This window comes from Gymnoscopelus microlampas (assembly GCF_963454915.1).
Source record: "Gymnoscopelus microlampas genome assembly, chromosome: 10".
NCBI lineage: Eukaryota > Metazoa > Chordata > Actinopteri > Myctophiformes > Myctophidae > Gymnoscopelus > Gymnoscopelus microlampas.
In genome coordinates, this window is record NC_139947.1 from 35,296,806 (window position 1) to 35,313,369 (window position 16,564).

At 43.8% G+C, this 16,564-nt stretch overlaps 1 protein-coding gene across 3 annotated transcripts in view; it reads left to right on the forward strand.

Annotated features, from left to right (window-relative positions):
* Positions 1-501: 501 nt before the first annotated feature.
* The window catches only part of wnk3 (WNK lysine deficient protein kinase 3), a gene marked incomplete at its 5' end in the record, with an annotated part of 47,956 nt that continues 31,893 nt past the window's right edge, over positions 502-16,564 (forward strand). For all 3 annotated transcript variants that reach the window (XM_084069651.1, XM_084069653.1, XM_084069652.1), the window contains one exon: positions 502-1,227. In XM_084069651.1, coding sequence (XP_083925777.1) covers positions 502-1,227 — 726 coding nt within the window. The remainder of the gene's footprint in view (positions 1,228-16,564) is intronic.

The window sequence follows — 16,564 nt, forward strand, 5'->3', positions numbered from 1 at the left end:
TGTTATTTTTTCTCTTTCTTTTTGCAGGATTTACCTGAAGATATTCACACAGCGCTTTGAAGGAGGGTGTTTCGGAGGGGAGGCCCCTAGATCGCCCCACAGGCAGAGACTTAAAAGGCCCTTCTCTGGTTTAATGTGTGTTTCGTTATGTGAGAGCTGGACGAGCTGAGCTTTGTTTTTGGTCAAATATTGAATCCCAAGTGGGGAACGGGTATGTAGGGATGGAGAGGGGTCACGTGAGGACAGAACCAAGTCTTTAAGCCTTTGGTCTCAAACCCCTATGCTGCTGCAAGGCATCCAAAACGCACACGTACACGTATAGGGGGAACAGGAGGGGAAGGTTAGTTCAGTTGAGGAAGACTCTCGAGTCACCTGCAGCCCTGGAAGAGCAGACTGTTTGGAGGGGGTGAGAGGGGGAGCACAGAAAGAGAGAGAGACGGGGACTGACAGAGAAGCAGAGGTGGGGAGGCGGGGGAGGAGGAGTTGCAAAGGCCCTTCGCCATGGCGACCGACCCGGGCGAGCCCACAGGCACAGAGGACTCCTCTGAGAAACCTGATGGACAGAGGGAGGAGGACGCTGAGCGGGAGGGCAGGGCCGGCGGAGAGAGGGAGAGAACGCGCAGCACCCCCTCGGACTTCCCCTCCTCCCAGACCCAGGAGAGGAGAGCGGCAGGGGGGGAGGATGGAGGACCCAGAGGAGGAGGTGGAGCAGGGGGAGGAAGAACGGTCAGCCTGGGGGGCGAGGAGCCCCTGGTCAGGCCCATGTCTTTCTCCACGCCCTCCTCGCCAGCCGCCCAAGGCCCCAGCAGGCTGAGGAGGGAGAAGCGCTTCTTCAGGAAGAGTGTGGAGATCTGTGAGGAGGAGGACGAGGTCGAGGAGCCCCATGTAGCGCCCCACAGTGCCCCCCACCTGGAGCTGTGCTCCTCAGACTCGGTCTTCCCGCAGCAGCAGGGGGCCGCCTCTGCGTGCGCCGCCCTGGGCCACGACCCGGCATGCGCCGGCTCTGCTCAGGAGCCCGGCAAGGATGCCCCTACGTCTGCCACCCTGCTGAAGGGCAAGGAGAGGGACCGTGAGCAGGAGGAGGAGGCAGAGATGAAAGCCGTGGCCACCTCTCCTGGAGGCCGGTTCCTCAAGTTTGACATTGAACTGGGCAGAGGAGCCTTCAAGACTGTGTATAAAGGCCTGGACACTGAGACATGGGTGGAGGTCGCCTGGTGTGAACTTCAGGTGAGAATAACTTCTCTGTAGTTCATTCATGATGAGAAACATGCAATTATAAACATAGCACAAATGTATTTTTCACACACATTCATCTCATATTCACACTTCATACCTGCTCGAGCTACAATCCTGTATATATTTTGGCCACTGAGCACAGCAGCTCCACCAGAACAATTGGGCTCTGGTGCCATGCTCAAGGGCATATGATGACCAACTGAGATGATTTTCAAGTAGTTTGCCTGACAGATGTGAAGTTGAATTGCACCAGATTAATTTTCCCTTCCTGGGAAAATCTCACTGTTGTCTGCTTGCCATTCATTGTGTGAGAGCGCTGTTCAGTGGAGGCCAGGGTGAGAAGGCAGTACAACACTTGTTGAGTGACAGTGCTGCATGAGTGCATGGGGCCTTTCTAGGATTTGAATGAATAATAGAATGTGAACTGCTGTAAGACGTTCCCGTGTTGTGATAGGTTGCAGAATATTGATTGGAACAGTCGTCTTTAGTCTTGAATTTATATATGATGTTTGAGGTTTTTTCTTTCTTTCTCATGCGTAAGGAATGCGTGTCCAATGGTAGGAATTGATATGGATTGATATTAATTAGCTTTCATCAGGAATAGCACAGTGACTCTCTGTGTGAGGTTATTCACAGTTGATGAGAGCTTTATTTGAGTCCATTAAGTTTAGCCTCACTTTACCTCGTGGTAGGCTGAAATTTTAGGTAGATTGTTAAATCAGTGAATGTTTTTTCTATACATACATTGAATTTCATATCTTCTGACTCAAAGTCAGAAGATAAGAAGTCTTAACCTAAAAGGTTAAGATAAGAAGGTTAGGATTAAGAAGATTAACCAAAATGTTTATAGCATTATTTTGCTAATTAGGTTAATTTAAATGTATAGGTTATATCCTAGTCATATCCTACATCATAAACACTAGATAGTCCATAGAGCTCCTCTATAGGGTCTTTACAGTCTTTGATTTGGAACAATTATGACTCAATTGTCTTGTGTCTCTGTCGGCACATGATGCAGTAACTAATAAAGCAGAGATGGGAGATGAAATGGGTGTAGATATGAAGGACGGAAGCTCTGAATGGGCCATAGTTTGGGAACAAAGATGAAAAAGGACCACTGTAATGTCAGTAATCCTCACTGTGAGGAACACTGTTCTGTGCTGCATGGACTGTGATGAATGGTGGTGGAAGTCAAATGGGATCTTAATGAAGGTTTTCTGCCAGAGGAACACTCTTGGAAGTCTTTACATTGCCAACATAAATTATGGTGTTTTCGAAGTAATGGGGAACATTGTCAAACGAAGTGAGCTCAACATGTGGTGGGAGTGGAAGACGCACTCGAGGAGGGGAGCGAAGAAAGTGGATACGTCTCTCTCTCCCTGACTCTTACCCCCACAATAGAGAGCAGTGTGGTGGTTTGCCAGCTGATTTGGCTGCCGGCTTTGTATGAGAAAAACTTCAGTCATGTGTTTGGTTTGGTGCTAATTCCAAAACAAGAGCCTTAACTAATCTTCTGGTTCAAACTCTGCGTGTTGGACTAACAAGGGCGGCCATTCCCCCCGTTACCTACCCTGGTCTCCTTCCAACAGCTAGTAAATCAGCCTCACATCAGCAGCTTGCCTCTGTGTAATATCACTCACTGAGGCAACCGCTGCTTCTGGCCATACCTCCATCAAAGGCAAAAGTCCCGGATAAATACTCGCTCCATCTCACAGAGTTTATCCAAGAGACCTGCTAAGCTTGTAAAGGTAGTCTGTTTAATTTAACATTTTAGTGTGCCTTTGCTGGGCATGTCATAATAGGTGAACATTCAGCGAAAATAGTAGATCTACAAGCTCACAACGCGTCGATAGATCATTGATCAACTAGACTAGAGATTTGTTGTAGAGGGGGGAAAAGAATTGGCTATATTATTTTATCTACAGTTATGTCATATCCTAATACGTGCAAATATGGGAAGGGAATCTATGTCATGAGTTTGTTGGAGTTTCAAGCAAAGTTGCATCTTGCGTGTTTTTGGCTCCTTTTTGTGACCCTGGAGCTTGGAAAACAGATGTTTGGATATCCCGTCTTAATTTTTCATGTTGCAGGTCCCTGCACTATGATACTTAACCATAGTTTTGCAATAGGACAGAAAAGATAACTAATGCATACGTTCCGTCTCAAACTCGATGCTGATACTTTGCACCTCTAGGCAATGGCAAACTCAATGGTGGTCGACTATATGGCGTACTCAGCCACGCCTCCAAATACTAAATACAAAAAATAGATCTTTGGGGGACACCGATCAACCAAGTATATAGGTTTTAAGTGGTTGTAACACCAACCACTTACTGTAAGCAATAAGTGGCTGTGTCCACCGAGGCATTTTCTTCCTGAGTGCAGCGTATCTATGTTTTGAATAGTTTTCAGCGGCAGCGGTATGTATTTACGCTATGCTGGAAATACCAGCAGCATGACGAGGTGGATGAGCGTTTTAGAAGAGCGCCTTGTTTTCAGCTGGATAAGAAAACACACAGCCTAAAGCCTATGTGAAAAAAACACGCCTTGTCACACTGCTGCCGTGTCCAGTATAACGTAAATATGAAAACAATTAAGAAGGAAAAGAATGCCTCGTGGTTACAGCCCCTGACACTTTTTATGGCATGGGGACGAGTCATCTATAAGTCTGTATGCATGTCCCCAAAAATGTTGTGTCCGTCCATCCAGCCATCCGTGTCTGTCTGCAGCTAATCTCACAGTCCACTACACCACCGATCAGCACCTCATTTCTTGTCCATGTTACTAGTAGGCCAAGGAAGTCAATCCCTGAATATTTATACAGCGTGGCTCTATAGGCTACTAGGCTAGTCGTCTATGAGAGGGTCAGTGTGTCTGTGTCACGCAAACCGCTGGGCCGTGCCATTCTAATTATACAATCTACCGTATGCATGCTGCCAGTAGACCAGAGGTACAGCCACTATTCTTTTTCACATATTTATTCAACTTTAATTTTACAATGGAAGTCAATGGGGCTGTCAGGCTGAAACATTGTCCAAATGTGGAGTCATATTGCATAGCCCATAGATGACTGATGTCACAGGCTGTCCACATAAATGTCTGAGATACACATTGGAGCCATACCGTTCTCATATTGCGTGTGAGCTACAGGTATGTACCCCTCTACTGAAACCCGATTTGATACTTCGGTGCACAATGGGGTGGAGCTGCGAAAATTGCCGATCTGCAAGCTCAACCGGTTGTTCTGGACAACCGGATCTCCGTATACTTTATGCCCATAATGGGCATATCGGCTAGATGCCAGGCACCACTCTTCCTCATTGGGCACCGGTCTACTCGAGAATAATGCAAGTCAGGAAGTTGAAAATGCCTGCCCCACCCAGTTAAGCAAAACCTGTTGTACCTGTTGTCAGAGTAGCAGTTGTACCTTCTGCCTGTCTGTCTGTCTGTGTGTATCTTTTATGCCCATATATGGAGATATCTGTATCTGTCTGTGTGTAAATGGAGTTCTGTGTCAGGCATGACCAAATATGGAGTCTAGGCCAGTCTATGACATCATATTGATGACATCAGTGTACGCCAATACGCACACTGAGTTTGAAGTTGGTCGGCCCCATATATGGGTATACCCATATATGGGCATAGTGGTCACTGGTCGGATTGGCGGTTCTGGACAACTGGATCTCCATATGCCATGCCTATATATGGGTGTATTGGTCGGATTGGCGGTTCTGGACAACCGCCTATCCGACCAACTCGACGCCGGTCACTGCATTCCCCCGGTTTGAGTCGATAGGTCAGACGGTTCTCGAGATACATGAACTATAGACGGACAGATATTTTGTGCATTTATAGTGGGATAGTAAGCAATAAGCATAAGAGTGAAATATCATGCTTTAAGGTTATTTAACCACCGCCATATACTTTAGTTCAGATCAATTGCTCAAGCCAGTGAGGAGAACCATGCGGAACAGACAGGTTATGATGACAGAGGTTTCCTTATTATTTCGTAGGATATAAGGGCAGTTTTTGAGATCCGGATCTGGGGTCCTTCCTAATTCAAGTATTAAAATCAACATGAAATTGACATTATTTTATTTATGCTGTACTGGGTTATATATTGTCAGAATTATCTTTGTTTGCGTTTATGTGCTAAAAGAGTGACATTGAAAGCATATTATTTTTGGAATATCAATTTCTCTTTCAATATTTTTATTGTTTTTTGACAATTAAGACATATAAGACAACATACTGTATACACACACAAAAAATAGACAGAATCAACAGCAATCCAGCAGCCAACAATTAAATATATATATATATATGATATATACACACACACACACACACACACACACACACACACACACACACACACACACACACACACACACACACACACACACACACACACACACACACACACACACACACACACACACATATATATACACATATATATTCACATATACATATATATATATATGTCTTCATACATACATACACATACAATAATACAAATTCAAATACAAATAATAGTAGTCATGTACACTCCCCAAATGCAGACTGTATACTTTCTCATATATTGGTCACTCTAATACAAATGACTCTTTTCCATTCTTCTTTTAGAAATCTTGCGATTGGTGACCAGTCTCTAACAAAATCGGCAGGAGTGCCTCCTAATACATATGATGAGGAATATCAATTTCTAATCAATGTAGCAACTGTTGAAAATATCTCCCCTGTGTTTCAAGTTATGGCAAGGTAACTTAGCTACACAACCAAGTGTAATTGTGCCTTAAGGGGCAATGCTTTATAAGCGAAGCAGAGCACACATTAAACATCACTGAGACAATTCAACATCATGAACTCTGCATATTCCACCGTCAAACTACCTCTTCTTCATAATATCAAGAGTAAAGCAGTCGCTGAAAGAGTGAGTCACACAAGGGGGCCGTAGAAAGAAAGCAAAAGTGCAAGACTTGAGTGGGAAGATATATGTGTGAAAGAGAGAGAGAGAGAGACAGGTCCTGTGTTGGTGAGAGGGAGAGAGACAGAGTGAGAGAATTATGAGCCAAACATCCCTCACAGAGATCAGCCGTATGGCAAATGCTAAGCTACTCCACACATGCAGACAGACACGCGTGTACACGCACGCACGCACGCACGCACGCACGCACGCACGCACGCACGCACGCACGCACGCACGCACGCACGCACGCACGCACGCACGCACGCACGCACGCACGCACGCACACACACACACACACACACACACACACACACACACACACACACACACACACACACACACACACACACACACATACACAATTGCATAAACACACACGCACACACGCAGTGGCCTGGTCACATGCCTGCCTGCAACTAGATCTAGGGCCACTGCAGGAACACTCTGGTCTGGTGACCTGTCCCATTTCCTGCATCTGATGCCTCTCCTCAGTGTACAGCCAAAGTAGACTGTGATTAGAATGACAATAATCATTAGATGGGATTGGCCGGTAGCATGAATGATAGGTTAGTTAGACAAAGTCATTGATTTGTCCTGACTGGTGGAGTGCTATGAGAAACAGTCTTTATCAGTACAGTAATGGTGCGACTATATATTTCCATTTAAATTCAGGTCAATGATGTAATACAGAAGAGGGGGTTTTGTTTAGTTTCCTGTGGATCATGTGATGATAATGTGTCATTCTTAAAGGTGCTGTAAGTGATATTCTTTTCGTTATAACACACAAGACATTTGTTACAAAGTTAAAGCTCTATATTCTGATAGTAATCATTGCTATAGAGTGTTCAGTGACAGGGGTCTCCCTGTTTCTCCAGGTCTCCAGTAAACAGAACATACATTTTCAGGAGGGTTACAAATGTCATCCAATCAGGGGAGAAATATCAAATATCAGCAGGTGTTCCATTTCCAATTTTGTCTGCTCATTTATTTATTTAATCACTTCCAATTTCAACTGTATCCTGTCTGAGTTCACTTTCCCGATTGGATACAATTGAAAATGTATGTATTTACTAAAGAGCTGGAGAGACAGGGAGGTCTGTGTGTTGTGGGCCATTCACACTAAGCAGTATAACTATAACTATAACTATAAAAAAATATAGTTTTAAAAATCGTCAAGTCAAGTGAATGGCAGAGTTCACACCAACTATAAAAAAAAGTGCAATGGTGAACGATACTTATAGTTATCGTTATAGTTATAGTGCTCAGTGTGAATGTGGCCCTTAATTGAACAAACATTATAGCAGTGATTGCTGTGGGAATATAGAGCTATTGAACACTTGTTTTAACAATATCACTTATAGCACCTTTAAGAAAACATGGGAGTGGAGAGCTAAGAGGTATACTGTTATTCCATATCATTCAATTAACCAAATTGTATTTATCTTTTGCTGCATTGACACAGCCAATGGGCCACGACCCCTACTTGTGCTCCGGTATGCGATTCATGTCTGTGACGTCCTGTAGCAGCCGGCAGCCAGACTGATAGATGCTTGTTTTACCAAAGCAGACGTGTGTTTATAACGTTGTTATTAACAATGCAAGAGAAATGGCAGCATTCATACGCTCATCTGATAAAGGAGCATGTTGTGACGAGCGTATGTAGTTTGGAATGGTGCCCATTGTACTGACATGTCAACAAATCATATTGATATCATCCATTGTTGTTTACCTTGCCATTTTATTGGACATACAGCATTTGTAGCCCAAATGCGGCTGACTGTAATTAAACAGGCACAGGAAATATTCCCGGTGGCTTGAGCCGTATTGCAGCAGTACTCATGCAGCAATATCCTACTATAAATGCACGAAATCTCTGTCCGTCCGTTTGTGTGTTCGTCTGTAGTTCACGTATCTCGAGAACCGTCTGACTGACCGACTTCAGACACGGTGAGCGGCTGCACGCATCCTAGAGGAACCGTGTGACACTGGTCCTCACTAATGCTCATAATAATAATAGGTACTTCTGGTATATGGTATTTCTGTCTACTCGGTCTGTTTCTCAGAGGTCGTCTGTGGACACTTCAAAAACCCTTCTACTAATGATGTCATCATTAGGGCAGTTCTTTTTCCAAACAAGAATACAATTTAGATTTTTATTAACACGAGAACAATGGCTTCCATTACAGAATGTCTATTAGCTTGAATTCCCCATCGATGATGTCACTGATAGGCGGGTTTCTGAATTCTCCTCTGAGACACAGACGAGTCAATTTAACATAAATGAGCATTAATGAGGACCAATTATATGAAATAGGTTGAAAATGGGGGAAGTTGTCCTTTACGGAAGGACCGGCTGTCCGCCCAGCGGACCACATCGTCACGCTCATGTCACCATGACTCAGCCATAACCATAGCAGTTCTCAATGCAGCTACGCCCAAATATGGAGTGTGCTGTTGCAAACAAATCAGTCAGCTCCATATATGGGCATAAAAGGGGGCATGGCCATATATGGGCATATACTGATGACATCAGCAACTCTCAATAAAAAAAATGTCCGCCACTGTTATGCTCTATTTGGGCATGTCTGACACGAAACTCCATATCAGGGCATAATAGGGGCACAATTGGTTACAGAAATCTCCATATATGGGCATAAAAGGGACACAGACAGACAGACGGGTACAACATTGCTTTACCAGGTGGGGATGCATTTCCAACTTGCATCGTTACGGACTTGCATCGCTCCCAATTAGGCCGGTAGTCTAGTTCTCTTAAATTTCTCTAATATTTCTCTTAAATGTTCCCTTAACTGTCAGCCAACTCCGGATACACCAAACCGTTCTAGTCTGTTCTTACCAAAGTGTGCTAAATGATGAATCCCACTTGATCTTAAATTAGATAACACCCATTGGTAATACCCCCTAAACACTATAAGGGCAGTTTTTGGATCCAGGCCGGGGTCTTCTTCCTAATTCAAATAGTAAAATCAACATGAAGTTGACATTTTTCATTTTTTTAAAAAGCCGTACTGGGGTTTGTGATGATATATATTGTCAGACTCTTTGAGTGCGTTTATGTGCTAAAAGAGTGACATTGAAAGCTGTTTCACCATTTACAATGTAATTAAAGTAATACTAGGTAACTTTAAAACAAAAACTAAAGTTAAATTGTATATTTTTTGTGAGTGGCAAATGTTTTACAACACCCACTCCATGAATTTCACCCCCGAAAGCCTTTTATAAACATATTTTCTATTGAAAGTTGACAGGGACGTGTTTCCCGCGAAAATGACATCATCCGGCCGGAAAACGGAAACGGAAATGCACCGGTTTCCTGTTTGGCCAGGAACTACCGCACCGGTTTCCTGTTTGGCCAGGAACTACCGCGCTAATAACAAAAAGGAATCTCATGCTGTTTTTAAGAGATTATAGGATTTGAAGATGGAAAAACAAACAACAGCAAAATAAAACACAGCACACGGTAACTAATGCTCCACTGGCTAAGAGAAACGATCCGCAGATAGTATAAAACAATTAAAAGAACGCTTTTTGAAACGCTTCCGTCTTCCGGTGAAAACAAATGGAATTCTGGGTAATGCAGGCATCCACTACAGGCCTGCAATGACGGTAGTGACCAGCAGAGGTTGCTAAAAATCGTTATTTGTGGACCTGCATTGTATTACTTTAAATTAGGAGACTCTTTTTGGAATACCAATTTCTAGTCAACATTTGAAGATATGTCACCAATATTAGGAGTTATGGCAAGGTTTACACAACCCAAACATGCAACTGATTTATACTTACCGGTAGGTGCCGACCTGTGTCGCCCATCTCCTTAAATAGCAGCTATTTGGCTATTTACGGTGCGCAACACGATGCACAACACGATGCACAACCATAAATCAGGCATAAGAGTGATAAACATGAGTGATAGCAATTCATGTCACAAACAAGTTAGCATAGCAACTTGAAGGGAAGTCAACATTACACACTACAATCTGCCCAGCTGTGACGAGCTACTCAGCCAACTTGTGTGCTGGAGAGTATTAAATAATCAAGTCGAAGCCCGCTTTTCTGGACAAACTTATGTACTGATGACAATGTTTATAAAATGACCTCAAGCTCTTTTTATGGCGTGGCCCTACAGGAGTCTAGCCATCTAGAAGAGGGTCTGTCTGTGTGTCCGGAGCTAATCTTGCAAAACGCTGAAACGATCAAATGTCTTGTTCAGAAGTACCTCCACCCCAAATGAAGTCCATCCAGTTTGCAAACTTTAATAAGGATGTATAATTTGCATAATGTGTGCAGGAGTGTCTCTTGTACTTGCAGCTTTCTCATATGAATGCTGCCAGAAGTATAGTTGTATACTCTCCTTCTGTGTCCCATGAAGATAGAGAAGCCACTCTGACACGGAGGATTAGCTGTCCTAAAGCAGTTTGAAAGAGTAGGTACAGCAGTAGGAGTTTACAGAACATTCCTCTGAATTCCTCAACTGAAAGGGCAAGAGTATCATTACATATTTGCTGTTTGTGTCATAACTTTCAACATCCAGCACAATGTGATGGATGTTATGAATGATCCCCCCACATGAAAAGTGATTTTGAGTACTTAGAAAATCTAAGTTATTATTATTATTATTATTATTATTATTATTATTATTATTATTATTATTATTATTATTATTATTATTACACTTATTATTATTATTATTATTATTATTATTATTAATGTTTTTCGTGTGTTTGCATGTGTAAATCTATGCATAATTTTCATGTGTGCGTGTGTGTGTGAGTTTGCATGGCTGAGTCTGGGCACGGCCTGGATGTACAGTAATTGGATGTAACTGTCTCTGCAGCTGTGTGGTTGATATGCGTTGCTGTCCCGAGTGCGCATATGCCATCCTACATGTCTGACCCCCCTCCCCCACCCGTCTACCCTCTCCCTGTCTCTCTCTCTCACTCGCTCTCTCCCTCCCTCCATGCCGCTTTGTCTGTGTGAGTGAGTATACAGAGTGATCCAGGGAGTTAATTACAGTGGGTGCCTGTCAGGCTGGAAACAAAAACCCTGCACAGACAGCACAACTCGGGCGGCAGAAACCCGACTGGTTCAACCCAGTCCTCCCAGACTGGTCAAGCCTGGCCCAACCCAGCCTGGCCTAGCTCAGCTCAGCTCAGCTCAACTCAGCTCAGCTCAGCTCAGCTCAGCTCAGCTCAGCTCAATTGAGTTCACCCCTGATCAATGGACACAGGCAAACATCAGTCAACACCAATACAATGCTAGACCATACATAGTACTGTAGGCCGGGTAGGAGGTTGTGACATTGGAATAGAGCTGTTCAAAGTGACATAGACGGGAATGGGATCAAATAATCCAAACCTTCAGCCCTGCTGTCTCCACCAGTTAATGCACCAACCAAACCTTATAGGCCCCTATGTTACCCTCCTCTGTGCACTGACCTTCCCGTCTCGTAATAATGAGTAAATACCTATAAGTAATAGCAACTCAGGGCTGAGTTGACTTCAGTGCTAAGGTTGCTATGATACCATCTCAAAGATGTGGTGATTGTGTCTCCCCAGAAACAGGCAATACCCAAACCCCCCTTTGGAGTCCTCTGTATTATTTACATCTGCAGATGGTAGCCAGCTTGAGCCTGATTTTAAATACTTTGTCGTTTGACGGTGTTGCGTTCCGAACAACGAGTTGCGGATGTGACATGTTGTGAGCTTGTGGATCTACTATTTTCAACACGCGACATTGTCGTATGACTATTACTATACTATACTATATATATACTATACATTAAGCATTGATATACAGTCTGCTACAAACACACAGCGCAGTGTTTCCTGGGTATAAACTGATTCTTTCCACCAAATTAGGCACAAATGGTCTTGTTAGTCATGTGACAATGACAGGGTTTTAATACACCTACTGTCTGCCATGTAATTGCATTCAAAATGTGTGAGCGGGGCCAAAAAACAACATGAATACAACATCTAATCATATCCAAATTGGAATCGCATGTTAAGGGGCCTCTATAGAGCGCATCTTCAAAACCGCTTTCATAGGGGACACCACAAATGTTAACAGTTATACCGTACGAACCCTATTTCCCCCGCAACATCCTCGTGTCCTGGCGGCTGCACCCCTTGATTGACATAGCCCTGGGTAGGTGCCCAGGCCTGGTGGAAATCTGTGTGCACTTTTCTAGTTTCTACTTGCTCTGGGCAATCCTGCAACCATTAATGTTGGCAACCCTGTCTAACGTGGTTGTATACACAGTATACACTATTATATATATACACTGTGTATACAAGTGTGTGTGTGTGTGTGTGTGTGTGTGTGTGTGTGTGTGTGTGTGTGTGTGTGTGTGTGTGTGTGTGTGTGTGTGTGTGTGTTCGTGCGTGCTCGTGCCTGCCTGCCTGCCTGCCTGCCTGCCTGCGTGCCTGCGTGCGTGCGTGCGTGCGTGCGGGCGTGCGTGCGGGCGGGCATGCGTCTTTTCCTGGCATACAGTCAGGTTAGGGTAATGACCTGACAAAAATATCTGCTAGGGTGTGTGTATATGTTAAGATTAAGTTGAGGCATGTGTCTGTTATTGTTATGGTCAAGGTAAGTTAGGGTTAAGATATGGTTAAGTTTCGGGTAAGGGGATGTGAAATGAATGTCAATGCATTATACTCAAAAGTGAGCCAAACCAACATTGTATGTGTGTTTACTGTGTATGTGGTAGTGTTCTTGTTTGTCCTTGAGAAGAACAGGTGAAATGTTTGTAAGGTGAGAATAGTAAGATATTCTGAGACAATGTGAGGTATTGGAATTTGACTTCATTGTTTCCGATTACAAAACACCGGTTGGGTTAGGCCAGGTGAACCCAACGACATGTTATAATTGACTATTGACTAGTCTTGCGTAGTCAGACGACCAGAGATCTCCGCCTACGTACTGATACGTCTGGGGAAATCTAAATTCAGTACACGGGCTAGAACAGTGGCGAGAATGGCTGCTGACAACGGCTTTGAAAACCAATCCTGATACCACCCCAATATCAACAACTGGCCCGTCGATATAATTGAACCTGTTGGATAGATCAGATGCTAATGCTCCAATGGTACTGTATATCCTAACCAATGCATATGGTTTAGTAACCACCTTCTCTTTAAACTAAACAGTACATCATCACATTGTTAAAATAGTTTAGCTATAGCCATTATTTTATACTTTGGCCATTGTGCCGCGCTATGAGCTTGTAGATCTGCTATTTTTGTAAAATCATGATTTTTTTTTGCAAATCTTTGAATATATATATTATAATATATAATATATATTCAAAGCGAACATTTGTAACTAAAATCTTAGCTTCTGGGGGTCCCTGGAACAAGATATTTTGAGATGGGGTCCACGACCAAGTAAATATCATTTTTGGGGTCCTTGACATGAAAAAGTTTAAGTACCACTGATATTATAGCAACATACGTTTTTCAGAAAACTGTTAGTAGGATTTAGAAGACATTTGTAGATGTGTTCCCGGATTGAATGGGTTAAACTAAACAGTACATCATCACAGTGGTAAAATGTGTGATTCTTAAGGATCCTTTAGACAAGTGATCAACAATCTCCCCGCTGCAGTGACAAACCCCCCGTATTATTAAAATACCATAAAACATGCCTCGCTACATGCTTGGTATGCAGCCAGTAATATGAAGGCTTTCATCCCCCTAATATAAAGTGAAGCCCAAGTGCGCAATTAAAGACTAATGAAATATTGATTGGAGGAGCTCCTGGGGTGTTCATCTTAAGCCTGTCATGTCTCTCAACTGGCTATTTTAGACATTATGGTATCAAAATGACACTCATTACCAGTGCAAAGCTGAGGAATTCATTGCGGAGTTAACCAAACACACAGCTGTCTTATTATATAAGAGACATTTCTAGACAAGGATAATGCAGACAAAAAAACTAAACAAATCTCCTGCGTAATGAGAAACCATGCTATGTACTCAGCACAATACTGTCCCAGCTAATGAGGACCAACTAACAGGCAGTGACTATGTAAGCGTCCACAATGAACTTGGCCTACTAGCCTGCGTTGGTGCTAATCCAGGGTGTAATAATACTGTCCTTTTCAACACATCCATCTTGTTGGTCTGAGCTGTTGAAGATTACAGTAATCTAATCCCAGCCATCCGCCACCTCGCGTTCCCACACACTAAAACGCTTACACAGTCACCGTTAGGCCAGCTCGTGCGTGTGTACACGGCACGTCCGACATTGCTGAGAATAGCCCTGACCTCCTCGTCTCTGTTCCGCGACGTGCAACCCATCCCCGCTACTATTGATTGTGTTGCAGGTGAAGGATTCCCTGCCCCACCCCCACTCCTTCCTCTTCCTAGATGCAGCAAGAAAATATCATACGGCATATGATAATGTTCATGTATGCCAAGTATAAGTTTGCAATATTCGGGGGTGGGGGTGGATTTGGGGTCATGGCTCCTATTTCAGCCCCCCCCCCAGCGTCTCACCTTCTAGACCACATCCTGTCCATTCCTCCTAGTGTTTTATGAGCCTGAACCCAGAGCCTAACCTTCTGCTCTGCCAGGTGTCTGATCCAAAACAGTCTCAGAGTGTACATGTCGAGGTAAGCAGCTACACCATCGTTAGCATGTTTGCCAAGTCACTTAATGTAGAAAGACCAACTTGGTGGCTGCCACTTGCCAAAGTGCAAGATCATTACCAAACACCCAGAATATATTACAGCTTGTTAAGAGCTCGTACGACTTAAGCACCGTGGCCTTAACACGAGAATATTTTTGACTGTCAGCAACACTCATTGCCGGAAAAAACTCTTGCGTCCTGCCCGTTAAGACACACTGCAACATCAACGTGCAGGCATAGTCAGGCCATTTACACACATCGGCCACGCGCTCAAACATTGCAAAAACGCCTCTGGATCACGCTCAGAAAACTTGGGCACCAGACGCAGATTTCCATTAATATCAAAACCCCCTGCGGACTGTCCTGCAGGTCTTGTAGATACCGGTGCCGCAGCTGAAATCTTACGGTCCCTTATCAAATCCAACCTGGCCTGCTCTACTCGCAATTTAGCCTGTTCAGTCTGCTGTTTCATTTTTTCAATCGCATATTGCGTATCTAGCCTTACTCTGTCCTGCTCAGTTTGCACCTTGGCTTGCAACTTAATTTGTTCCATCTGTAGTTCCATTCATTCTTTTTGTTGGTCGAACGTCAACCCTACCCTGGCGTCACTACATTCACAAAACCACGGCGCAAACGAGCCATTAATCAACGGCCAATTGACTCCCGCAGCGCGGCACAAACAAATGCAGAAGGGAAAGTCACTTGACTCACCAAACTTACTGCACAAACAAATCAAAATTTACCGGACGAACCCCCATTTTGTTATGACCCTGGCCTAGGGGTGCCAGGGAACATAGCAAAAATACAGGGAGACGCAGTTTACCAAGAAATTAGTATTTATTAAATAATCAAAAGTAATTGAACAGATCAGGAATAAACAGATGAGGTGTGGAAATCTGAGTGAGTAGTGTAATGTAGTGTGGGTGAGAGTGTTGCATGGGTTAACATAAATGTTGAATGAGGTGCATAGTGGGTGAGGGGCATAAGTCAAAAGAACTGGTAGAGAGCTGCGGAGACAGGCTTTTATAGAGGCGTGAGCACTCGGGCCCAATTGCTTCCCAATTAGGCTGATGGCCATTATCTCACTGCTCCCCAAATCCTAGGAACCAATGAGAAGAAGAAATTAGCACAAAGCAAATACACAAACCATAACCAAATAACCTAAGAGTGAAATATGCCTAACAACATATAATACAGGGAACCGTCACAAAGCCGAGGGGAGGTAATGCTGTTGTGCAAACAGTGCAAATCCTTCATCACAAGTTTTCTGCGAAGCGACAATTGTGTTCATCCAGGCTATCTGTTTGATTGGCTGGCCCGGAGAAGGCCTCACTCGAAGCACCAGAGTGGTTCAGGTGTACTCATTAACACATTCTGGATCTTTCATCATTAGTCAAAATCAGCGCACATATTACATGAACATTTTATAATGGCTTTCTTGCTTCCCAGTTCCCACCAGTTGCTTATTTGCTAGTATGCAGATCGAATGGCTTCAGTCCATATGTTTTACTCCACTTAGGGCTTGGGCTGGCATATTCACATATTCACAGAGTGCAGAGAGGAAGAAAGGCATCCACAGCCTGCCAGGGCACAATAGCCCTCTTTCACTGGGCTCTTTCATGGCTTCATGGCTGCCCCCTTTTCACTCCCTCGGTATCGGTCTCTTTGTTGGTCTCTCTTTTCCATTTAGCTGATGGTCAAGAG